At 56.5% G+C, this 24,943-nt stretch overlaps 2 protein-coding genes across 3 annotated transcripts in view; both read left to right on the top strand.

Annotated features, from left to right (window-relative positions):
* Positions 1-13,261, top strand: part of ELL (elongation factor for RNA polymerase II) — a 56,438-nt gene extending 43,177 nt beyond the window's left edge. Inside the window, exons 8-12 of the mRNA XM_069878258.1 lie at positions 2,577-3,078; positions 5,897-5,963; positions 7,922-8,093; positions 8,983-9,027; positions 10,016-13,261. Of these exons, the coding sequence (XP_069734359.1) occupies positions 2,577-3,078; positions 5,897-5,963; positions 7,922-8,093; positions 8,983-9,027; positions 10,016-10,120 (891 nt within the window). The 3' untranslated portion in view covers positions 10,121-13,261. The remainder of the gene's footprint in view (positions 1-2,576; positions 3,079-5,896; positions 5,964-7,921; positions 8,094-8,982; positions 9,028-10,015) is intronic.
* Positions 13,255-24,878, top strand: ISYNA1 (inositol-3-phosphate synthase 1). Of its 2 annotated transcripts, none has more exons than XM_069878259.1 (11): positions 13,255-13,394; positions 19,273-19,397; positions 19,476-19,637; positions 20,679-20,808; positions 20,883-21,076; positions 21,157-21,306; positions 21,386-21,601; positions 21,678-21,842; positions 22,515-22,628; positions 22,703-22,920; positions 24,479-24,878. In XM_069878259.1, exons 2-11 carry the CDS (start codon positions 19,284-19,286, stop codon positions 24,693-24,695), a joined length of 1,680 nt encoding a protein of 559 aa, XP_069734360.1. In that variant the 5' UTR covers positions 13,255-13,394; positions 19,273-19,283; the 3' UTR covers positions 24,696-24,878. The 2 variants fall into 2 exon arrangements, with proteins under 2 accessions (XP_069734360.1, XP_069734361.1); XM_069878260.1 differs by lacking the exon at positions 13,255-13,394 and adding an exon at positions 18,001-18,065.
* Positions 24,879-24,943: the final 65 nt, after the last annotated feature.

The raw sequence follows: 24,943 nt of genomic DNA, 5'->3' as shown, positions 1-24,943 counted from the left end.
CCCTTCTGTGCTGCGGGTCAGCCCAGACAAGTTGAGTATTTATTCTTCTCCTGCCAATGGAATGTGTAATGCCTACTTGTCCGGACAGACGCTCTGAGGATTAGTGGCAAAGAATATTAGCAGGTAAAGAAATTATGTGCTTTCTGGCAGTGAGAGGGAGGCAATTCTCTATTGAGAACAAGAACCGTGCAACTTGTTGCACCAGGTGGCTGATTCCAAATCCTCTCCTGCTCTGCTGTGGGCATGTTTCTGGGGAATAAAGAATGATCCCCTTCATTTGAGTTCGCTCGGAAAGACACAAAAGGCTGTGCTTGTGTGTTTCTTAAGCTGATCCTGAAAGAATGTAGGTTGAAAACTCACCTCGCTTCTGGCTGTGCGTGGTATGAAGGACACACAGGTCCGTAGGGGATGGGTTTGGTCTCTTGAGGTGACCCAGATAAAGCTTTGGGTGGTCGATTGGTTTGGATCTGGAAAAGTCTGGTGAAACAGGGGTGACCGAACCATGAATAGGAATGTTTTCAGCCATGCTTCCAACGTGGGTTGTGTCAGACAGCAAACTACATGCAGCTTCTGCTTCTGAGCCATCATTTTTGGATACTCCATCGCTGTAGTTTCTATTTAGAGAAGGGGTGGCTGCTGGTGGTTGCAGCCCCAGCAGAGGACTGGGATTCGGGAGTCTGGAATGCAAAATGTTTTGGGAACGTGCAGTGGTGGAATGAGGGCGAAGAAAAAGCTTGGTCTGGGGGGTCCAGGGAAGTGGCAGAGCTGGTATCACATGCCTGTCTGCCTCATAACCCAGGAGGTGAGGATCAGAGAGGCTGGGGTTGGTTTGGTTTATAAAGAGAGGCTGAGGGAGATGGGGTTGTTCAGCCTGGAGAAGAAAAGGCTCCAGGGAGACCTTGGAGCGGCTTCCAGTACTGAGACGGTCTCTGGGAAAAGCCAGGGACAGACTTCTAAGCAAGGCCTGTTGTGACAGGACAAGGAGTAATGGTTTTAAACTAAGGGAGGGGAGATTTAGACTGGCTATAAAGGAGAAATGTTCTTCTATGAGAGTGTGGAGGCCATCCAGATGGCAGTTCTGGATCTGCCTCCTGTTGTGAGCCCTGTAGTTGGGGTGAACGGCCCCTCCTGTTGGGAGCTGGGCACTGCCCGAGCTGTGCTAGGAACCAGGCGGGGATGTTGCAAAGCCGGTCGGACGTGCTAGCCTTGCCCCTTGAACTCCGTGGTGGTAGGAGCAGCTCCTCTCCAAATTCCCTTGGCAGGTGGAGAGGATTCCTGCACTGAGCAGGGTCCTTGAGACCCTGGAGTTACTAACCGAGGGGAGAGGAGTCAGTGGCTCCCTGACAAAGCAGCTGTGCGTCCAGCTGCGCTCTTGGATGGAACAACATTTCCATTTGCAAACAGCGCAGCCCTGCCCGAGACAGAAAGAAAACACTCAAATATCCAGAAGAAATAACCAGAACCGTCGCTTGTTTGCATCTGGGCACTAAATAACCTTTCCTCGGGGTTTCTGCAGCCAGGCAGGCGCACAGCGCTGCGCTGAGGGCTGGCCAGGGGGATTTTGGCTGGCTCGGGCTGGACTGAGCCCCGTAGCCGTCGTTCTGGCTCTGCCTGAGCTCTTTCTGCTGACTGAGGGGTGGGTTCTCTCCCACACTGCAGCCTCCCCGGGCTGCCCACAGCCTGCAGGTACAGGCACACGGAGCTGCTCCCTCCCTGCCTGTGGCTTTTCTGGTCTGGCTGATGGGGACGGTCGGGAACCACTTCTCTCTCTACACTTCTTAGTTAAAAAAAGCATCCTCCAGTCATGTTGGTCTCTGTGACGTGGCTTTAAAGCTGCTGCAAGTGTCCTCTTTTGCCTTAAATTCTGAGAACTTAACAGCTGACTCTTCTCGCCTCTTCCGGGAAATGGCTCTTTCTTGAGAAGGGGAAGAAGGGGTGTTGGGAGGGCTAAGCTGTTCCAGATTGGGCAAAATCAGCTGGGAATAAAATACAGAACTTACCCCTCTGCTTCATTTCGGTGAGACCTCACCTGGAGTCCTGCGTTCAGCTCTGGAGCCCTCAGCGTAGGGAGGACATGGAGCTGTTGGAGCGAATCCAGAGGAGGCCACAGAGATGATCCGAGGGCTGGAGCACCTCCCGTATTAGGACAGGCTGGGAGAGTTGGGTTTGTTCAGCCTGGAGGAGGGTGAAGGGCAGGGTTTGAGTTCTGAAGGGCAAAGTTGAAATAAGGTGCAGCTCGAGCAGACTGGATCTGCTGGGCTGTGTGAGAACAGCGCAGGAGATCAGGAACTGCTGTTGTGTTGTGGGTTTGTTTTTAAGCTCTCCCACCAAGCCTCGGGCTCCAGAGCGGTTCAGGATTGTCAGGAAGCGGTTTGGGATGGATCAGCTTCTGTAGAAGCTGGCGGTCCTGGGACCTGTGTCCAGGACCAGCCTCTGAGCTGGGAGCTGGCTGGCAGCTCTTTTTCTGGGAATGCTCCCTCCTTGTGTGATGTTGCACCCCCACCTAGTGGTAACCGCATCCATAACTCCGGCCTCTGGCCTTCAAGATTTGCTTTTTTCCTTTTTTTCCTTTCTAGAAACGAACCCAACCTCAGGATTTCATTGATCCCCTGGCTAACAAAAAGCCCAGGATCTCGCATTTGGCTCACAGAGCTCAACCCACATTCAACGGGAAGCTGAATTCCTCCAACGGGAAGGATGCCCCTACGCCTGCGCCTGCCCTGCCGCCGTCTGTCCCGGAGTCGGTGAGCTCCAGTTCCAGCCTCCCGGTGCTGGAGCTGCCGAGGCCTCACGATCCGCTCTCGGATGTCAGCAATGACCTGACGCACAACGGCAGAGACTGTGAGAACCCGGAGGCAGCCGACAGACTGACTCAGCCGTTGCCCACAGACTGTCCCCAAACGAGCAAGCACAACTGCAGCTCGTACATAAAAACCAAGAAGAAATCCAAAAAGCACAAAGACAAGGAAAAGGAGAGAAAGGAGAAGAAAAGCGAAGAGAAATGCAAAGAGGAGAAGCAGGACTGTGAAGTAATAAAAAATGCTGACTTAGTTAGTGTTCCCCAGGAAGAGGTCACAGGTACGTACGCTCCAAGCCGTCCTCCTCTACACCCTGCACTAAGATACTATCAGGATCGTCTGCGTGCGATTCCTGCTCTAAATCCATTTGAGGGAAGGGATTGCGTGTCCACTTGTGGAGGCCGTGTGGTTAACGAAATAATATCGCTGTCCCTGCCTCCAACTCAACAAATGCTCCTCTCGAGAGGATATCAGGTTTTTCCTGTTTCGCCTCCCGTGCCTCAGAGCGTGGCATGTTTCTCCTTGTTAAGTTAAAAGCCGTATGAATAGGTGGGGATGAAAGACAGACATCAAGATCTGTTGGAAAAAGCAGCGCTGCGTGATTGCTCGCAGCTCCTCTGCTCGTGCCCCGCGCTGTGCTGGCTGCTGTATGGATCTCTAACTTGGTAATGAAAAGTTAGTCACAAAAGCTTTTAATATCAGACACAAAAGAAATGATAAGTCTTGTGATAAATATCAGAGCAGCACACCACCAGCTCTTGCAGGCTGAAAGAGCTTCCTTGTACCCCACTATTCCTTGGAACTTCTCTCTTCGAGAACTAGCACAGCAGCGAATCCGTTACCGCTGAGATGTGTGGAAAGTGTTTTCCCTCAGACCAGTGCATTTCCAAGTCAGTTCTATGCGCTTTTAGAGCAGAGAATATACAGTAGCTCATCCCATCCATTCCATCACCTCCTGCTTCCCTGTTTTCTGCTGTTCTGTAAGGGTTTGTGACAGCTCCCCGGAGTGCTGGGACGTCCCCTGCAGCCTCTGGGAATATTGTTGTTCCCATCTGTTGTTGAGTTTCTTCTTGTGTCCATCTTGTTCCTTCACCCCATTACTGCTTTGAGTTTCTTTTTGTCCTTGGTGCATGAAAATCATCCAGTTTGGGCTCGAAAAGACAGGAACTTGAAACTAATCAGTCAAATTCGTGGAAAGGGACGATATCATGTTAACATTGTGAATGTGATGTGAGCTCTCGCCTTCCCCACAGTCTCTGTAGCCCCTACGAGCTGCAGTTTGACTGCTCCCCAGTGGTTTTTGGTGGCAGTCTGCAGCTCTGATCACTGTGGGGCACTGCAGAACCACACTCGGATACTTGTGCTGGGATCTTTCTTCTGTCTCGGTCCTAGGGTTTTCTGGGAGTGTCGTTCTCCTCGTGCTCCTGGAATGGCACTGGATGCAGACACGTTCTCTCCCTAGATAAATATCATTGTCAGGGTTTCTCATAATTGCCAAAACGCCCTGCGTTCTTTCCTTGTGAAGTCGCTGACCCTTTATCACCTTTTCAGCTTGGCTTTAAAACCAGTTTAATGACCACCTCTCTGTTAATTGGTAGGAGCCAGGTTTTGTTCCTGCTGCACCACTGATGCATGCGAGGTAACGAATCCGAGCTGGACTCGGGAGTGATCATAAACAGGATGTGGTCAGTGGCTGCTTAGATTTTGTACAACCAGCATCTGCTTTGGGATCTTTTCCTCCTATGCCTCGCTTCACCCAGGCGGCACAGGCCTCATCCTGCTCTGTTTGTCTGCAGCACACGGCTGGCAGCAGCTCCCCTAAGTCCCTTTGGGGCAAGGGCCGCAGGGAAGCAGAGTTTGTCCTGGGAGGTTTGTTGGAGAGGGACCTTTGGGGGCTTCTCAGCAGACAGTAGGTGGCACTCAGAGCCAAAACCAGCCTCTTCTCCCTCTCCCCCGTCTCCCTTGTCCCCATTCTGCAGGCTTTATGCTGGTGGTCCAGTAAGGAAGAGAGCAGAATCATCTGCCCCCGTCTGTAGCAGGGATTCACACTGCGGTATTCGTGATGATCCAGGTTTTCTGCCACTCTTCCATTCTACCCTGGAAAGCCTTCTTGTGGAAATAGAGAGAAAAATGAATTTTTAAAGAGGTAGAATTAGGTTCTTGCTTTCGCTTGCCTGTGTTTGCGACTCGGGTGTTTCACGCTCCCTGCAGTTTGTCTGGCAGTAGCTGTAAAGCAGTGCAGGTGCCTTGAGGCTCGTGTGCACCTGGGGAGTCTGTGCAGTCAGAGCACTGCTCACTCAAAGTAAAGGACTTGGGAAGAAGAGGGAAGAAGAAACACATTTTTGCAGAGAGTTGAATGCTTTGCAGCCTTCTCCGCTTGCCTCTTACTCTGCTGCCTTCTCGTGGGCTCAGTTGATTTTCTGGTTAGGGCTTTCGGTGTAACACACGGCTTATGAGAAATATCCCTTTTCAAACCTCTGTCTAACCACTTTCTTCATCCAAACTAATAATGCAGCGTTCAGTTCAGTTGAAGAGGAGTCTGTGTCAGGCTCGCGTTCAGAATCCTGTTCCTCTTGAGGTCTTTGGTCCATTTTCTTCAACTCCCAAACGTTCTTAGTTGAGCCTTGCTTGATTCCTCTTTCTTCCATGCGCGGAGCAGAGCACGCTTTGATTTCTCTGGGGCTGTGCAAGGGAAGAGCTGCACGCCTTAAAACCTGCTCTGCTGTCTCCTAGAGTAGTAACAGCGGAGACAAGAGCATACATCCTGCTCAGCTCCATTCTGATCATCTGGACTCGCTTGTTTTGTGGTGGTAGCAGTGTGATCCCTCCCTGCAGGCAGCATTTATACACCAAGTACATTCAGATCGTTTTGCTGCTCAGTTCAGGTTGATGCTGTTTTGCTGACAGACAAATATTAGACAAGCCTTGAAGCTTTTAACCACCTGATTGTGAATCTTCTGTCTTTGTCAGTTCAAAGCAAACCAGACATCCCTTAGAATCTGATAAACTGTATTACAGATAAGTTTGTGAATTTGAAGTTGAATTGCATAGAGCTTTGAAGTGTAAGGACGTCTATAAACAGGTCTTTATTTTTTCAGGTTTAAATGGAACATGCAATAATTCTAGTGTACCAACATCAACTTCAGAAATGCCAGATTATTTATTGTAAGTACCCTTATCAGTTGTTTCATCACTTTGGGATTGTTTCAACCTAAAAATCAAAATGTACTGGGGATTTTTGTTGGGCTTTATTGTTACTCGATGTCACCTTGTACGGTGGGTTTGAAAAAAAGTGTAAATCCAGCTTTGCAGACAGTTCCTGGACTAAACTGAGATCTGCTCTGTACCTCCTGGAGTTCAAGGTTATCTTCCTATCAACCAGTTCTTACAGTACTTCTAGAAACATTGCATACCTCAAAGGGGTTGGAAGGGATTAAGCATCTCCATGTTAGAGCTGGAAACTCGGAGAGGAAATGATCTGCTTTAATGTTGTGGAAGACGGGGCAAGCAGGGGTTTTGAGAGCTTGGCTAGTTCTTCCCTGTTCAGAGCCAAGATTATCTACATAAACCACTGAAATACTCTTCCTCGGGAGGTTATAACCCATGGGTTAGGATGTGAGCTGTTTCACCTCTTGACTTCTTAATCAGATCCCTCTGAGGTTAACTAAACAATGTACTCGTCTGCTGCAGCACAAAAGCCCCAGTGCACAGAGCCAGAAATCTGCATAAGGCCAAACCTGTTCTAAGCAAAGCTCTGCGATAGCGAAGCAGCGTGGCTGTGGGTGATGTTCACTGCGTGCACCTCAGCCAGGGTTGTTAATGCCATCAGATCTCGTTGGGCTGTGGTGCGATCACTCGGAGGGAAGGGATGGAGCAGGAGGAGGCATCGTCCTCTCCTGGCTCTGTAGGAGCAGTTGCTGGAGCTGCCTAGAGGACAGATAGGGTTCTTGGGTGGTTACAGAGCTGTGGTTTGCTGGACTGTAGGAACCATACAAACCGCTTCGAGCTGGCATTCCTAGTGCCGTACAGAAGAATGCCGATGGCCGGGGGTCATTTCTTACAATGGATGTGCTGGTCCCTCCTATAGAGGGATCTTGCAGCTCCGTTCCATCCCCAGGGAAACCCTGTGAGGTTTTTGAACTCCGCAGGGTCTGTTGTCTCACCTTCTGGTATGTTCCAACTGGTTTGATGGTCACCTCCTTAAACTACGAGAGCTGCCTCGGCTGGTTTGATCAGAGAGGCGTGTGTTTCATACCGGTGAGGGCAACTTCCTTATCTCCTAGCAGCATCTCCTGTACAGATGCTTATTTATACCGAGTGAGGAACAGGTCCTTGAAGACAAGAGCACATTTGGCTTAATAGAGTGGGAGTTGTCCCTCCATTTGATACCCAGGTCAGCTTATACGGGTTCCTGCACCAAGCTGGCCCTGCCGCAGGCAGAGTAGGGTGGCAGATCAGAGTCATCCTCTTCAGAAAGCTGAGATTTGCCATCAGAATGTCTTGGCTGCTGGGTTTTCTGCAAAATGTCGGGTTAGTGGCTTGTTGTGGAGCCGAATGAATAACTTTCAGGGAGCCTGAAAGGTGCAGCTGTTAAACACGGGCTCTGGCGCTCGATTCACAGTGGGTGTCTTCGGGAGACAGTGGGAATACGGTCAGTGTAACGTGGTTTCTTGCCACGTAATCGTACTGCGAGTGTTTTGCTGCGATAGCTGAACACATTTTGTATTACTTTAAAGACTTAACGCTGGAAGCATGGTATTCCTGCTGTTCCAAGGTCTGGCACAAATGCAGAACTCCATGTTCTGCGGGCCAGCAGGAGTTAGAAAAGCTGTAGCAGTGCTATCGGAATGTCCTCCTACACCCTCAGCTGCTCCTGGGCTTTGCTGTACCTGCATATTCTTGGCACAGATGGGAAACGTTGGGAGCAAACACTATTGTTTTATGCAGAGGACGAGGCAATAATCGTAGCAGTTTTCTCAGTGCTACCCTCATGCAGCTCATAAGAGACCGTTTTCAAGCACAGTCACCCGGTAGCTTGACTGTCCTGGTTTGGGCATTGCAGTATTCGTGCTGTCTGGATCAAAAACTTGCTAAACCTATTAACAAAATTATTCTTCCTCCAGAAAATACGCAGCCATTTCCTCTTCGGAGCAGCGTCAGAGTTATAAAAATGACTTCAATGCGGAATACAACGAGTACAGAGACTTGCACGCTCGGATAGAAAGGATAACTCGCCGGTTTACACAGTTAGATGCCAAGCTGAAGCAGCTTTTGCAGGGCTCTGAAGAATATAAGGTAGAAACAGAAATATATCTTTTGGAAAGCTACTTCTGCAAAGCAGCAGCACTACAGCTCGTAGTAGTCGCTCTATGTGGGGCTGTTTGGGATGGGTTGGTGTCTAAACCAGAGCGCCCAGAGCCCAGAACTGGTGGATGCAGAACGTGCAGACAGCTGACAGCCCTGAAGACTGTTCTTAAAACAGCTCTGTGTTCTTTCGTTTTCGAGCCGGAGCACACATCATGGTACTTGTTGACAAGGAAAGGCCTCAGTGAGACAATTGGCGTCTTCAGCCAAAAGCTGCTGGAAGCTATTAGTGTATCCCAGCCAGAAAGCTCATATTCGCACATATGGTAGCGTATCGGGGCTGGAAGGGGAGTTGGGACAGGGTCATCTGTTTCCCTGGAATCTTTCATCTTAATAATGTAGCAAAATCCAACTTGTCAGCCTGATTTTAAGAGCTTTAACGATTCATTATCTTGAGAAAGTAATTGAGTAGAACAGATTTTTACAGAGCCTATTGTGCCGAGCACTGTTTCCTCCCTCCAACGTCCTTTCCCTCTCAGAGAAAGGCAGCGATTCCTCGCTGAATTATTGTTAGGTCGGGGGGAAATGAGTCTGAGCTGTGGAGGAAGCGTCAGTTATCGTGCCAACCCGGTGCCCATTGCAGGTGGTTCTCATGGCTGGGAAGTGGGGCCCGAGCTTTCCAGTGCTCCCAGTGCTGGCACCAGTGGAGTCACGGAGTCGGCAGGGCTGGCTGTGGCTGTTGGATTTCACAGGGGACTCATTGAGGGGTGGGTTTTGGTCAGTGTGTGCACACTGAGCCGTGGGGAAATGCTCGCCTGCTGCAGCGAGTCACAGCACTGCTGGGTCTTTTGAAAATAATAAGCCGTGTTTTCCTTTTTAGACCATCCACGATCAAATTCTACAGGAGTATCGGAAAATTAAAAAGGTAAGTAAAAATAGCCGGCCACAAAAAAGGCTTTGGGTGGTGCCTCTGGTGGCTGAGAGAGCTGGGAGCTTGCCAAGTGAAAAACCCGGTCACTGGAGCTTGCCAGCAGATCTTTGTTCAGCTTGAGCTTGTCCAAAAAGTGATCCTTTCTTGGGTCAGAAGGGTTTGTGGGGAGCTGGGGTGGCTCCTTTAGTCCTGGGGAGCTCTCAGCTGAGTTAGCAGCGTGCTGGCACGAGGATGAGGTGTGTTTAATCAGTGCCATTATCCCATCAAGGGGAAGAATGGTTTGTGTTGAGGTGCAGAGACTGGTACTGGGAGAGACTGGGATCTGCTGGTCTGTGAGGCACGATCTGAGCATGGTCTGTGGTGCGAATCACTGGGTACGGAGACCCCTGCAGGGCTCCGCGGGGCTTTTCAGAGCGTGGGGCATGCAGAACACTTCACATCTTTTCATACGTATGTAAACCAATGGTTGTTGACAGGAGGAGGTTCTGATGTAGCTGGTTGAGGTGGAAATGCTGGGACGGGCTGGGGCATCCGTACACTGGGAATGAGGGGGTCTTCTTAGAATCTACGAGTATGGCCCTAAGCTCTGCTGTCCCCGAGGCATTTGGGAGGTTTTTGAAGAGGCCCTCTGTGTGCTGCAAATTCCTCTGCGTTGTACAGCTCCCAGACACACAATTCAGTGCTAACATGGGGCAGGTGATGCTGGAAGCCAAGGTGTATGGCCCAGCAGCTCCGAGTTCAGCTAGGCCTGGCTCAGGGTGCCCTCATTTCCCTCTGCAGGGGCTCCTGGAGCTGATTAATGAGGAGAAGGGGTTGTGGTTTTGCTTTATTTGAGCAGAGTAGGTCTGTTTGAAATGGGCATCTACTCCTCCAGCTAGAAAAGCTTCGTTCTTTGGTCGTGTATTTATGCTCCGAGGCTGGGTTCAGCACAGGAGCTCTGAAGCATCACCTTCCGTCACTGCATCTTCATTTTTCTTTGCAGACTAACCCCAATTACAGCCAAGAGAAGAACCGCTGCGAATACCTCCACAACAAACTGGCTCACATTAAAAAACTGATAGCAGAGTATGACCAACAGCAGTTTTAGCTGGCGCCGATCCGGACTGGGTAGGGCAAAACAAAAAAGTCACCTGGACGTTACGTTCACTTTTATACAACTCGATTCCCTTCAGAGACGAGCGTTAATTCCTCATGGTTGAAGAACTTGGGGATTCCTTATGATGCCGAATCTATCATGTCTGTGTCCGAGCTGGGCTGCGAGCGCAATGCCTGGCACAATCCTCTTTGAGTTTTAGCCTCTCTGAATGTTGGAATGTAACAAGTGAGGAAAAAATCTGCTTATTTTGAAGGCAGCGTTTGACACTTAAGGGAAAAAAAAAAAACTTGCCTAAAGTGAACGAAGCTCCCAAAGGTTAAGAATCAGTAGTTTTCATGGATTAAAGTTTGGTATGAAGTGTAATTACCCCTGGCCCAGGTCTGCTGGGTTACACATTGTCCTTCAAATGGTGAGGAACTGGAATGCTGCTAGGTTACCTCCTTCTCTGGCACCTGCGACTGTTCGTATGCAAGCTGTCTGCTCCTCATGGCACCGCGTTAAATACACCACGTACCCAGAGCTCTCGTGTTTGTTCCTGCTTTTCTCCTCGCTGGTGTGTGCTCTCTCGAGGCGGTTGTGTCGGTAGGAGGGGAGCAGCCCAGGGACCCGCGCTGAGTGCCTTGGGCAGTGCAGAAGTGGATCCTCCACGTGGAAAAAAACCCACAAAACCCACCCTTAGTTGTTTGTTCAATCCGCTTGTGCGTTCGGAAGCAGCGGGCGTAAAGGTTTTGCAGTGGCCTCTCCAGCAGGTGCGACCCAGTCTGCCTGCGCTCACCTTCTCGTACCAGCGCGGGGAAGGTCGAGGGACCTGTCTGGCTTTGACTTTTATAGTTTTATACCAAGGCAGACAGTTTTATTAATTGCTGACGAGACTAAGGTCTATTTTTGTATAAGAAAACAAAAAAAAAAGAGCATCTTTTTCTAAAACTCTGCCTCCCCTTTCCCTGTAGGCCAAGTGTTTGAGACCCTTCCCTGTCCTCTACCTGCAGTGTTACTGGAGCCGAGCGGATGGGCGCCCAGAGAAGTTCTTTTCTTACCTGGCTGACCCAGGAGAGAGGAGGGGGGTTGGGGATGCCATGCTTTCTTCTTCTATTTTTTTTTTGTGGAGTTCCAAAGAAGCAGCAGCAGAAAATCGGTCTCAGAGCAGGCGCCCGAGCGTGAGAGAAGCAAGGTAGCGTTTTCCCATGCGGGTCACTTCCACTGCTGGGCTTTATCGCCAGCTTCTCCGTGCCGTCTTTCTTCTGGATTTGGTTTTTCTTTTCTTTTTGGACTTGAAGGGAACAGTTTTCGAGTATGGCCAGAGTGTGAGAAACACGCCAAAAAGCACAAAGGTGTCCTTTAACTCTGCTCTTTCTTTCTCTCCCCTCTCCCCTTTTAATCCTGCCAGCCTGTGTGATTTGACTTCTTCCCGCTTCCGTTTATCTCAAAGTAAAGGATTACTTTCCTGTGGCGTCTCCTTCCCTTGGAGGTTGCACTGAGGAGTCTTTCACCCTTTGAAGGAGCGGAATGGCAGATTCAAGGAGCGAAACAGTTCTTGCACAAGGAGTAATTTATATCTTTTTCCACCCCAAAATGAAAGTGGGTCCATCTGCTGTATAAAAATACTAAGAATTCCATTCTGGCTGGATGGGGTTTGCGTCGTCCGGCCAGGGCCACCGCTTTGCTTTGCCGCTTGCGATGTTCTGAGTTTCTCTCCCTGCCGCGTTGCCCACAGCGTCCAGGACTTTGCCGTCGCGTTCTTCAAACAGAAGCTTGCTGCTGGAAAGCAACAGCCTCCCGCTGCTCTACAAAGCCCAAACCCATGCAGGAGCGGAGCGGTGAAGGAGAAGGGGGAAGAGATGCGATGGCCGAGGATGCAGTGGTCTGTAGGGTGAGCTAGGGAGGTCCTGACGAGCCTCTTGTGGCTTGGGAAGCGCTTCGGTCCCATCTCTTCCTCTCCAAGAAAAGACTAGTGGAAGTTAGGGAGCGGTTTTGTCTTGTGGGCCAAGCTTTGTGTAACGCTGCCTGCCTCCGGCGCTTCTGCTCAACAGAAAAAGCTGGAAAATGCAGGAGAGTCAAAGGCAAGGAGCTTTTATCCAGAAAACTCTGTCCTCCCGCTCGCTGGGGTCTTGCACTGGGCCGGTGGGGGGATCAGTGTCCACCCTCAGGCCTCGCTTCAGCTCCCATTCCCACAAACCCCCCGTGGCTCTGGATTTCTGCACCGGAGCCGCAGGGACCTGGGAAGGGAGCATTTGGGCTGCTTGGAGGAACCAGGGCGTTGCATTTCCTCGGACCCGCTGTGAGATTGGTCCCTGCAAAACCCAGTCGGTGCCAGACCCGCTTTCGGCGTTCCCGGTGACGAGACCGAACTTCCCAGCGCTCACCCATCAAATCCACCGCGGGGCTTCACCTCTGATCGCGAGGAGCCTGGAACTTGGATGGTGGAAGAGGCAGCAGCTACAAACCCAGGATGAGTAAATTCTTCCATGGAAACACTTCTCCTCCTGATCCTTAATATTTTGACCGGGGTTTTTTGTTGCTTTTGGGGTGGGAGGGGGATAGAGATGGATCTCAATCTTTATACATCTGCTATAAGATATTTTTGCAAACAGAGTTGTATACGAAGATGTATTGTGTACATTTACCTGTATATTCTGGAACTTCTAAAAATTTGAATATAAAAACTGAAAATATTTAATGAATATCCAAACTGTGAGACCCAATGAGCATTCAACAACGTTCTGCTTCACTTTTTCTTTCGGACTGTGTTAACGAATTGTAGTCGAATCTGCCTTTTTCTTTTGTTTTGTTTTCTTTTCTTTTTAGAGATTACGAAGCTAGGCAAAAAAAAAAATGTGCTTTTTGGGTTAATAGAAACCAGTTCTAGGTGATTAAGTATGATCTTAACTTATTGATACTGTGTTTTACTTTGTAATATTGTACTGTGGATAAAACTATATTGAGCCATGGAGTTGGAGTTTACAAAAAGAGAGCTTTTCACTTTGCCAAAATGTTACAATTTAAAGGCAGCATAGTCTTCAGCTTTCCTAATCTTTTCTTAAGAGCTAGTGTCTTTTTTGTACACTAAAAAAAAAGCTGAATGCTGATTTTGCAACATATAATAAATTCACTGTATTGGAAAACAAGCAAACACTAAGGTTGTACGTTTCTTTTCAGTGCTGCGAGAGGACTTGAAAGAGAAAGGTGATAAATGGCTGGCGTGGAGTTTGAAAGCAGGAAGCAAAGGATCTGAGTCAGTGAGGGAGTGAAAGTATCAGAGCAGCGGGTAAGGAACGGGAGAAGGAGAAGGTGCTCAGTACGGGCTCTCCGTTTTCTTGCTGCATACGGGGAGTTCTGGTCTAGAAACGTGGCTGCAGAGCAGCTTTGCTCTTCACGGTGCCTTCCCGGTGCTCCGGTGGGATCGGCAACTCCATGCGTGGCAGGAGCTGGTGGGGATCTTCCTACTCCAATGGCATTAACAGCCACGTTTGGGTGGGAAAAGGTGCTTTTGAGGAAGCGCCCGTTGCTGGTGTCGGTGTGGAGGTTTAGAGGGGTCCTGTGAGCATGGAGCTTGTCAGCCAGGAGGGCTCAGAGCTGGGTAGGAGGTGGTGGTGGCAAGCGAGGGCCTTGCTGCTTCCCTCAGGATTTGAGAGCCCGCAGCTCCTGGGGAGGGTCCGGACCTAGTCCAGGTGTCTCCACCGGCCTGTGTCGGCAGCAGGGGCTCCTGCTTTTCATGCTTGGTGAGCCAAGCTGGATTTGACGTCTGTGCTCACTCGCATCGGGGAGGTGAGTCACATCCATGGGCAGCTGGAACAGGGTCGACGTTGCCAGAGCAGCAAGGTGGGGATGAGCCTGGCCACGCTGCTGGAGCTGCCGCTTCCACCCACGGGGGATGAATCATCTGCCTGCTGCACAGGGTACTGGTCGTATTGAAGCTCTGTCCCTTTTTTCTGCTCTCATGGTGGCTGGTTGCTCTGGTCTTGGCTTCTGCAGCATCCCTGGCTCTTCTGGCTGGGCTGGAGCAGGCACCATAAAGCAGAGGATAAAACCACTCCAGTGAAGGCTCCATACCATAATACACACTAAATACCTTCTGTTTTCCTTCAGTGGTTGCCGTGCTGCCTGCTTTGAGATCTAACGGGCAGGTTTGGTGGTCTTGAGCCTAAAAGCATTGCCGGTTGGTCTTGTTCCACCCGTGTTCACCCACAGCTCCCTTTGCTTTAGTGCGGGATGCTGGATTCCACCTCCAAAAGAGTGAAATATGGAGAAAGAGAACCCAGCAATCAAATAATGACTTGGAAACACCTTGGCTTTAAGGGTGGTAGGAACAGGGAGGGCTCTGCTTGGTCCTGTCTCATCAGCCTTGACCTTGGAGCTGATACAAGAGCATGAGCACAGCCAGAGGGAGATGATGCTCCCAGGGCAGGGGGGAACCTTTGGGTTCCCTGAGGTGCTCTCGTGGGACTCTCGCTTATGGAGCAGAAGCTGTGATGCTTTGGGTGAGCTGATGCTCTTGCAAAGCCCCAGCTGGCCAGGTTTTTAGTTTCAAATGCTGCCTCTGAGACAATTTCTGTCCCCTGAGCTCCCCTTTCTTTAATTCCTCGCTCCCGAGAGCTTCCCCTCGGGGTGCTCAGCTGCTGAAAGGCTGGTGCTATATGGGATGTGCACGGGGGGCTCATGCAGGAAGGGTCCCTGTCCCCTCCCGTCCCAGCTTTCCTGGAGAATTCCTCTCCACCGCTGGCAGCTCCGGCTGGGGTCACGCTCTGAGCTCGGAAATGCCGAGCTGCCCCAGTGGAAATTTACTGGCTGGGTCCTGTGTGCCAGAGCCAGCCCGGCTCCTGCCGCTGCTCCTTATCTGTGCCCAGCCGGGAGCCCGGCTGCCGGCCCTTCCCAGGGATGAGGAGCAGCGTGGATGCCAGGCTGGGACCCTCCTGTCCAAACCAAGCTTGCTGCGGCTTCCCGAGGAGCTCTGGGCTCGGATAATTCAGGTCACACCTGGGAAAAGTGTCACTTTGCACCACATCAGGCGCAAAGCCCTCAAATTAGCTTCACACACACGCATGGGAAGTCGAAGGTGACCCCATGCTTCAGCTTTTTAGGGACGCTGCAAACACCCAAAAGCTCAGTGGGTTTTTTTCCGGGCACCTTTTGCTCCATGGCTCATTTGCAGGAGGAAGCTCAGTAGGATCGTTTGTCCTTGACACGCTCCGATGGCGCTGGTCCCGCGTGCAGAGCAGCTGCTGCACCTCCAACCACCCCGGATCACCCCTTCCTGTCCCTTTCCATGCGTGGTTGTGTCTTCGGGAATGGGGATGGGAAGGAGAGGACAGGGGGCTGCGAGCAGTGGAAACAGGCGGAGATATTGCAGGCTCAGAGCTTGGAGATTGTTCTACACGAGGGAAAAGAAAAACAAATGGAGGAAACGTGTCCGTGACACAAATCTGGAGCTGCTTGGGTTAGCCTGGACCCGCTGGGGGGACGAGGGATAGTTCCTACCTGCATCCCCCACAGCTGAGCCCTTCCCTGTGCACGGAGCATCCCTCGGGCTCATGCGGAATCGAGCCCTGAACCTTCTTATGAGGAACCACTGAGGAACCGGTGCTTGCCCAGCTCCAAAACGGGGGCTCTTGGGGGCTCGGTGGCCCCATCCTTGGGGACCGAGGGGGTTCTGGTGGCCTAGGGCGGGTGGGCTCGGTTGCTGGGGGAGCGGGAGCGGTGGCTGAGGCTGCGCGCTCGCCTGGCCCCCCGCCATCCCCCGGCAGCTGGGGAGCGAAGGCGCTGGGCGGCCGTCCCGGGCTCGCGGCCCATGGCCGACGCGTTGGGCGAGCAGGAACAAGGGAGCCCCTGCTCATGCGGTGCCGAGCGTGGGAGGAGTGGGAAGGGAGTGGGGGAAGGAACAATGGTGGGAGTTCTGGGAGGGGGGCAAGGGGAGAAAAAAAAAAAAAAAAAAGCTAAAAAAAAATAAAAAATAGAGGGAAGCAGTGGAAAAATACCAGCGCGGGCCCTGGCAGCGCTGCCCAGACCCTCCCCGCCGCAGGATTATTGTACAAAGAAATGTTATTTTTGTTTCAATAATTTGCTGAGGCACTGGCATTCCATCGCGGGGCTCGTTTTGTCCTCCAGCCCCGGCACCAAGGCCCCATTGTTCGCCCCTGGCCCCAGGGCCGGCCGCGGCCCCCCAGCCCCGTCCACGCCGCGAGCCCCGTTGGTGGCAGGTGCCCCCCGGGCTCGGTCCCATCGCGCCGGCTGCCAGGAGGGTGGGTGGCGGCGGCATCGTCGCCCCACGGAGCGGGAGGGTGGGTGGCGGTGGCAGGAGTTGGGGGGGGGGACAGGGTGGGGAAGGGGCCGGAATCCACCCTTGTGCTCCGGGGGCTCCTTTGGAACGACGCCTGGCATTGAACGGGGCCCCCGGGGGACGCCGAGCGGGGTGCCAGCCCTTTCTCCGCCGCGGCTGCCAGCAGCCCGCGGGCACCCCGAAACGTGGTGGGGCGCAGGCTCGCACGGGGACTGGCTGCCCTACGGCATCGCCCGCGGGGGACGTGGTGGGGGGACCGAGGTGGGGGGCTGTGGCCTTCGGGGTGCCGTGGCAGGGTTCTGGGGTGCTGATACTGGGAACTCTGGGTTGCTGGGGGCTTTAGGGTGCTAGCAGCTCTGGGGTTCTGATACTGGGGGCTTCGGGGTGCTGATACTGGGAACTCTGGGTTGCTGGGGGCTCTAGGGTGCTAGCAGCTCTGGGGTTCTGATACTGGGGGCTTTGGGGTGCTGATACTGGGAACTCTGGGTTGCTGGGGGCTTTAGGGTGCTAGCAGCTCTGGGGTTCTGATACTGGGGGCTTTGGGGTGCTGATACTGGGAACTCTGGGTTACTGGGGGCTCTGGGGTGCTGGTACTAGGGTCTCTGGGTTGCTAATACTGGGGGGGCTCTGGAGTGCTGGGGGCTCTGGGGTGCTGATGCTGGGAGCTCTGGAGTTCTGATACTGGGAGCTCTGGGATGCTGGTACTGGGGTCTCTGGGGTGCTGGGGGCTCTGGGATGCAGATACTGGGGGCTCTGGGTTACTGGGGGCTCTGGGGTGCAGGTACTGGAGTCTCTGGAGTGCTGATACTGGGGGGTCTGGGATGCAGGTATTGGGGTCTCTGAGGTGCTGATACTGGGGGCTCTGAGTTACTGGGGGCTCTGGGGTGCTGGTACTAGGGTCTCTGGGTTGCTGATACTGGGGGCTCTGGGGTGATGGTACTGGGAGCTCTGGGATGCAGGTACTGGGGTCTCTGGGGTGCTGGGAGCTCTGGGGTGCTGGGATCTCTGGGGTGCTGATACTGGGGGCTCTGGGATGCTGGCACTGGGCACTCTGGGGTGCTGGTACTGGGGGCTCTGGGGTGCTGGTACTGGGGGCTCTGGGATGCTGGTACTGGGAGCTCTGGGTTGCTGATACTGGGAACTCTGGGTTGCTGGAGGCTTTAGGGTGCTCGTACTGGGGGCTCTGGAGCGCTGGGGGCTCTGGGGTGCTGGTACTGGGAGCTGAGTTACTGGGAGCTCTGGATTGCTGGAAGCTCTGGGGTGCTGGTACTGGGAGCTCTGGATTGCTGGGGGCTCTGGATTGCTGGGGGCTCTGGATTGCTGGGGGCTCTGAGATGCAGGTACTGGGAACTCTGGGTTGCTGGAGGCTCTAGGGTGCTCGTACCGGGGGCTCTGGAGCGCTGGGGCTCTGGGGTGCTGGTACTGGGAACTCTGGGGTGCTGGTACCGGTGCCCGGGAGGAGCCGGGGGGTGGATGCTGGGGATGCGGGGGGTGCCGGGGACGGGGGGGGGGGGGTGCCGGGGGTGTCCGTTGCGGGGGCACGTGCGGGGGCGGGGGGGGGGGCGGGGCCCGGCAGCGAATTAATCGGCGGGGCCGGAGCGGCCGCAACCGCGATCGCCGAGACCCCGCGGGGCAGCGCCGGCTCCACCGCCCCTGCGACCGGTGAGAGCGCTCGGGACCCCGGCCCCCCGGCCGCCACCCCCGCGAGCGGGGACACCCCCTGCCCCCCCGGCCACCCCGGGAGTGGGACACCCCCCGGCCCCAAATATCCAGCATCTCCTGGAGCGGGGACACCCCCTGTCCCCGTGTCCCTCCTGCCACTCCAGGGAGCGGGGACACCCCCTGTCCCCAAATACCCAGCATCTCCGGGAGCAGGGACACCCCCTGTCCCCTCTGCCACCCCAGAGTGCAGGGACACCCCATGTCCCTTGTCCCCTCTGACCCCCAGGGAGCGGGGACACCCCCTGTCCCCAAATACCCAGCATCTCCTGGAGCCAGGTCACCCCCTGTCCCCTCTGCCACCCCCAGAAGCAGGGACACCCCCTGTCCCCTCTGCCACCCCCGGGAGCGGGGACACCCCCTGTCCCCCTGTCCCCTCTGCCACCACCTCAGGGTGCAGGGACACCCCCTGTCCCTTCTGCCACCCAAGATGCAGGGACACCCCCTGTCCCCATGTCCCCTCTGCCACCACCCCCGGGTGCAGGGACACCCCTTGTCCCCATGTCCCCTCTGCCAGCCTAGGCTGCAGGGACACCCGATGTCCCCATTGCCACCACCCCAGGGAGCAGGGACACCCCCTGTCCCCTTGTCCCCTCTGCCCCCCCAGGGAGCGGGGACACCCCCTGTCCCCAAATACCAGGCATCTCCGGGAGCAGGGACACCCCCTGTCCCCATGTTCCCTCTGCCACCGCCCCAGGGTGCGGGGACACCCCCTGTCCCCATGTCCCCTCTGCCACCGCCCCAGGGAGCAGGGACAGCCCTGGTTCCCAAATCCCTGGCACTCCTGGGTCTGTCCCCATGTCCCCTGCACCGCTGCGAGCGGGCACATCCCTTGTCCCCATGTCCCCTGTGCCACCCTGGAGTGCAGTGACACCCCTTGTCGCCATGTCCCCCGCACCGCTGGCAGCGGGGACATCCCTTATCCCCATGTCCACTGTGCCACCCCGGAATGCGGTGACACCCCACGTCCATCCCTGGTCCCCATGCCTTTCTGTGCCCCCCGATACCTCAGGGATGGGGACCCCGGGGGGCTCCGCGTGGGCAGGGACGGCGACGGGGCTCGCGGGGCAGCGAGCCGAGGTCCCCAGCGGTGGCGTGTCCGGCAGGGCGGGGGTCTGGGGGGGCTGACACCCGTTTCCTCCCGTTCCAGCTCCGGGAACAATGGCCGAGACCTTCCTGGTGGAGAGCCCCGACGTCACCTACAGCAAAGACTTCATCGAGGCCAAGTACACGTACAGCACGGTGCACGTCTGCAAGGAGAACGGCGTCACCAAGGTGGGGACAAGGGCCAGCGGGGGCTGCGGGGGGGCTCAGCGCCGCTGCCACTCACCCCACGTGTCCCCTGTCCCACAGGTGCGGCCGTGCGCCACCCGCTTCACCTTCCGGACGGGGCGACACGTCCCCCGCCTGGGCCTGATGCTGGTGGGCTGGGGGGGCAACAACGGGACCACCGTGACGGCGGCCGTGCTGGCCAACCGGCTGGGGCTGTCCTGGATGACCAAGACGGGGCGCAAGGTGCGTGTGTGGTGACCGTGATGGGATTGGGGACACAGAGCTCAGTGGGAGCACAAGGTGGGGGTCCCATCACTGTGATGGGGTTGGGGACACGGAGCTCAGTGGGAGCACAAGGTGGGGGTCCCATAGCTGTGATGGGGTTGGGGACACGGAGCTCAGTGGGAGCACAAGGTGGGGGTCCCATCACTGTGATGGGGTTGGGGACAAGGAGCTCAGCAGGAGCACAAGGTGGGGGTCCCATAGCTGTGATGGGGTTGTGGACACGGAGCTCAGTGGGAGCACAAGGTGGGGGTCCCATGGCTGTGATGGGGTTGGGGACATGGAGCTCAGCAGGAGCAGAAGGTGGAGGTCCCATAGGTGTGATGGGGTTGTGGACGCGGAGCTCAGTGGGAGCACAAGGTTGGGGTCCCATGGCTGTGATGGGGTTGGGGACATGGAGCTCAACAGGAGCACAAGGTGGGGGTCCCATAGGTGTGATGGGGTTGTGGACGCGGAGCTCAGTGGGAGCACAAGGTTGGGGTCCCATGGCTGTGATGGGGTTGGGGACATGGAGCTCAACAGGAGCACAAGGTGGGGGTCCCATAGCTGTGATGGGATTGGGGACATGGAGCTCAGCAGGAGCACAAGGTGGGGGTCCCATAGCTGTGATGGGATTGGGGACATGGAGCTCAGCAGGAGCACAAGGTGGGTGTCCCCTGGCTGTGATGGGGTTGGGGACATGGAGCTCAGCAGAAGCACAAGGTGGGTGTCCCATGATGTGACAGGGATGGGGACATGGAGCTCAGTGGGAGCAGAAGGTGGGTGTCCCCTGGCTGTGATGGGGTTGGGGACATGGAGCTCAGCAGAAGCACAAGGTGGGGGTCCCATCACTGTGATGGGGTTGGGGACATTGAGCTCAGCAGGAGCACAAGGTGGGTGTCCCATAGCTCTGACAGATGTGACAGGGATGGTGACATGGAGCTCAGTGGGGACACAAGGTGGGTGTCCCCTGGCTGTGACGAGCCCCATGCTGGCAGCTCATCCCCGTGTTCCCCATCCCAGAAAGCCAACTACTACGGCTCCTTGCTCCAAGCCTCCACCGTCTGCCTGGGCACCGGCCCCTCTGGAGACGTCTACGTGCCTTTCCGGGACCTGCTGCCCATGGTGCACCCCAACGACATCGTCTTCGACGGTAGGTGAGGTGCGGAGGGGACCCCGCGATGGGACGGGGGCCCCTGAGCACTGGGGTCACCCCTGGTTCCCCAGGCTGGGACATCTCCTCGCTGAACCTGGCCGAGGCGATGAGGCGAGCGGAGGTGCTGGACTGGCCGCTGCAGGAGCAGCTCTGGCCCCACCTGGAGAAGATGAAGCCGCGACCTTCCATCTACATCCCCGAGTTCATCGCCGCCAACCAGGAGGAGCGGGCGGACAACGTCCTCCGCGGGACCATGGCCGAGCAGGTCCTGGAGGGGCGCCGGGGGGAGGCGGGGGACGGAGGGGCTGCCACCGGGCTGACGTGTCCCTCTTGGTGCCATCCCAGATGGAGCAGATCCGCAGGGACATCCGGGACTTCAAGGAGACCAGCGGGGTGGACAAAGTCATCGTGCTGTGGACGGCCAACACGGAGCGCTTCTGCGACGTCGTCCCGGGGCTCAACGACACCGCTGACAACCTCCTTCGAGCCATCGAGGTCAGGGGGACCGGGGAGGGGACCTGGGTGGGGGGACACCGCGTTCCTGCTGGGGCTGAGCCGCCCCGTGTCCCCGCAGCAAGGCCTGGAGGTGTCTCCCTCCACGCTCTTCGCCGTGGCCAGCATCCTGGAGGGCTGCGCCTACATCAACGGCTCCCCCCAAAACACCTTCGTGCCGGGCGCGGTGGAGCTGGCTGCCCAGCGCCACGTCTTCATCTGCGGCGACGACTTCAAGTCGGGGCAAACCAAGCTCAAGTCGGTCCTGGTGGACTTCTTGGTGGGCGCCGGGCTCAAGGTATGTGGGGACAGGGTGGCCTGGGGGACACCTGTGTGTGACCAGGGGGGCTGACCTGCCTCTGTCTCCTGCCCAGACCAAATCCATCGTGAGCTACAACCACCTGGGGAACAACGACGGGAAGAACCTCTCAGCCCCGCAGCAGTTCCGTTCCAAGGAGATCTCCAAGAGCAACGTGGTGGATGACACGGTCCAGGCCAACCCCATTCTCTACGGCCCCCAGGACAAACCCGACCACTGCGTGAGTTGGGGACTGGGGAATCATAGAATCACAGAATCACCAGGTTGGAAAAGACTCACTGGATCATCGAGTCCAACCATTCCCATCAATCACTAACCCATGTCCCTCAGCACCTCGTCCACCCGGCCCTTAAACCCCTCCAGGGAAGGGGACTCAACCCCCTCCCTGGGCAGCCTCGGACAGGCACCAATGACCCTTTCCATGAAATATTTCATCCTGATGTCCAGCCTAAACCTCCCCTGGTGGAGCTTGAGGCCATTCCCTCTCGTCCTGTCCCCTGTCCCTTGGGAGAAGAGCCCAGCTCCCTCCCCTCCACAACCTCCTTTCAGGGAGTTGGAGAGAGCAATGAGGTCTCCCCTCAGCCTCCTCTTCTCCAGGCTAAACACCCCCAGGTCCCTCAGACTTGTTCTCCAGCCCCTTCCTCAGCTTCATTGCTCTTCTCTGGACTCACTCCAGAGCCTCAACATCCTTCTTGTGGTGAGGGGCCCGGAACTGACCCCAAGATTCAAGCCCCATGTGCGGTGGCGATGGGTGACGGTGACGATGGGTGATGGTGACGATGGGTGATGGTGATGATGGGTGATGGTGACGATGTGGTGATGGTGACGATGGGTGACGGTGACGATGTGGTGGCGGTGACAATGTGGCGGTGACGGTGACGTCTCTTGGCAGGTGGTGATCAAGTACGTGCCCTACGTGGGGGACAGCAAGCGTGCGCTGGACGAGTACACGTCAGAGATCATGATGGGCGGCACCAACACCATCGTCATCCACAACACGTGCGAGGTGCGTGGGGTGTCCCCGGGGCGTGGGGACGAGGCTCCTTGGGGACGGTGGCTGACGGCTCGACCCTCCCGCAGGACTCGCTGCTGGCCAGCCCCATCATCCTGGACCTGGCCATCCTGACTGAGCTGTGCCAGCGCATCTCCTTCTGCACCGAGGCCGACCCCGACTTCCAGGGCTTCCACAGCGTCCTCTCCATCGTGGGGTTCCTCTGCAAGGCGCCGCTGGTGCCCGAGGGCACCCCCGTCATCAACGCCCTCTTCCGCCAGCGCAGCTGCATCGAGAACATCCTGAGGTACCGGGGGATCCACGGGATTGGGGGGGGGGGACAGTGCCAGGAGCCCCTGGGGGCACCCGAGGTGGCACAGGTCCTGGGGGCAACACCAGTGGCTCCCAGTGCCCAACACGTGGCCCTCCCAGTGGCTCCCAGTGCCCAGCGCGTGGTGGCTCCCAGTGCCCAACGTGTGGCCTTCCCGGTGCCTCCCAGTGCCCAGCGCGTGGTGTTCCCAGTGCCTCCCAGTGCCCAACACGTGGTGCTCCCAGTGCCCAACGCGTGGCCTTCCCAGTGGCTCCCAGTGCCCAACGCGTGGCCTTCCCAGTGGCTCCCAGTGCCCAATGCGAGGCATCCCCAGTGCCTCCCAGTGCCCAGCGCGTGGCCTTCCCAGTAGCTCCCAGTGCCTGGTGCCAGCGAGCCCCACAGTTTGATGTCCAGGGGGTGCCCAACACCAGTGCATCCTGGTGCCCAGTGGGATGCCCCCAGCACCAGTAGGACGGCCCCAGCACCAGTAGCTCCCAGTATGATGGTCCCAGCACCAGTATGATGGCCCCCAGCACCAGCAGGATGGCCCCAGCACCAGTGGCTCCCAGTAGGATGGCCCCCAGCACCAGCAGCTCCCAGTAGGATGGCCCCCAGCACCAGTAGCTCCCACTGCAATGCCCCCAGCTCCAGTGGGACGCCCCCAGCACCAGTGGCTCCCAGTAGGATGGCCCCCAGCACCAGTGGATCCCAGTAGGATGTCCCCAGCACCAGTAGCTCCCAGTGGGATGGCCCCCAGCACCAGTAGGATGGCCCTCAGCACCAGTAGCTCCCAGTGCAATGCCCCCAGCCCCAGTGGGATGCCCCCAGCACCAGTGGCTCCCAGTGTGATGCCCCCAGCACCAGTAGGATGGACCCCAGCACCAGTAGCTCCCAGTGCAATACCAGTAGCTCCCAGTCCAATGCCCCCAGCCCCAGTGGGACACCCCCAGCACCAGTAGCTCCCAGTGGGACACCCCCAGCACCAGTAGGATGGCCCTCAGCACCAGTAGCTCCCAGTAGGATGCCCCCAGCACCAGTAGCTCCCAATGCGATACCAGTAGCTCCCAGTAGGATGACCCCCAACACCAGTTGCTCCCACTGCAATACCAGTAGCTCCCAGTCCAATGCCCCCAGCCCCAGTGTGATGCCCCCAGCCCCAGTGGGACGCCCCCGGCACCAGTGGCTCCCAGTAGGATTGCCCCATGCACCAGTGGCTCCCAGTAGGGTGGCCCCCAGCACCAGTGGCTCCCAGTAGGGTGGCCCCCAGCACCAGTGGCTCCCAGTAGGGTGGCTCCCGGCACCAGTGGCTCCCAGTAGGATTGCCCCATGCACCAGTGGCTCCCAGTAGGGTGGCCCCCAGCACCAGTGGCTCCCAGTAGGGTGGCTCCTGGCACCAGTGGCTCCCAGTAGGGTGGCCCCTGGCACCAGTGGCTCCCAGTAGGGTGACCCCCAGCACCAGTGGCTCCCAGTAGGGTGGCCCCCGGCACCAGTAGCTCCCAGTTTGATGCCCCCCAGCCCCCGTGCGGCGACGCTGACACCCGGTTCCCCCCCGCAGGGCCTGCCTGGGGCTGCCCCCCCAGCACCACATGCTGCTGGAGCACAAGCTGCAGCGGCCGGCGCCCAGCGCCAAACGCTCCTGCCCGGGGGGGGCCGCCTGCCCCCTGGCCCCCAGGAAGACGCCGGGGGGGCCCCAGCTCAACGGGCACCCCTGTCCCGGAGCCCCCCGGCCGGGGCCCCCCCGCACCCCTCTGCGCGTCGACGGGGACGACTAACACCCCATGGGGCTCCAGCAGCGGTTTTGGGGGGGGGGGGTGGATTTGGGGGGGGTCTATGAAGTGTGGGGGGGTGTCTATCACCACTACCCCCCCATCCCCAAACTCTCGGTGCCGCCCCGGCTCCGACATCCAAACTGTGAAGCTTTGCCCCCCCCCGGCAATAAACCCGGAGCGCATCGAGACCCCCCCAGCTCGCCTGGTTCCTGCTCCCCCCCCGGCAACGCAAGAGCGACCGCTGGCACCTT

This window comes from Phaenicophaeus curvirostris, chromosome 28, assembly GCF_032191515.1.
Source record: "Phaenicophaeus curvirostris isolate KB17595 chromosome 28, BPBGC_Pcur_1.0, whole genome shotgun sequence".
NCBI lineage: Eukaryota > Metazoa > Chordata > Aves > Cuculiformes > Cuculidae > Phaenicophaeus > Phaenicophaeus curvirostris.
The sequence above is the reverse complement of the archived record's forward strand: the minus strand, read 5'-3'. Positions and strand labels throughout refer to the sequence as shown.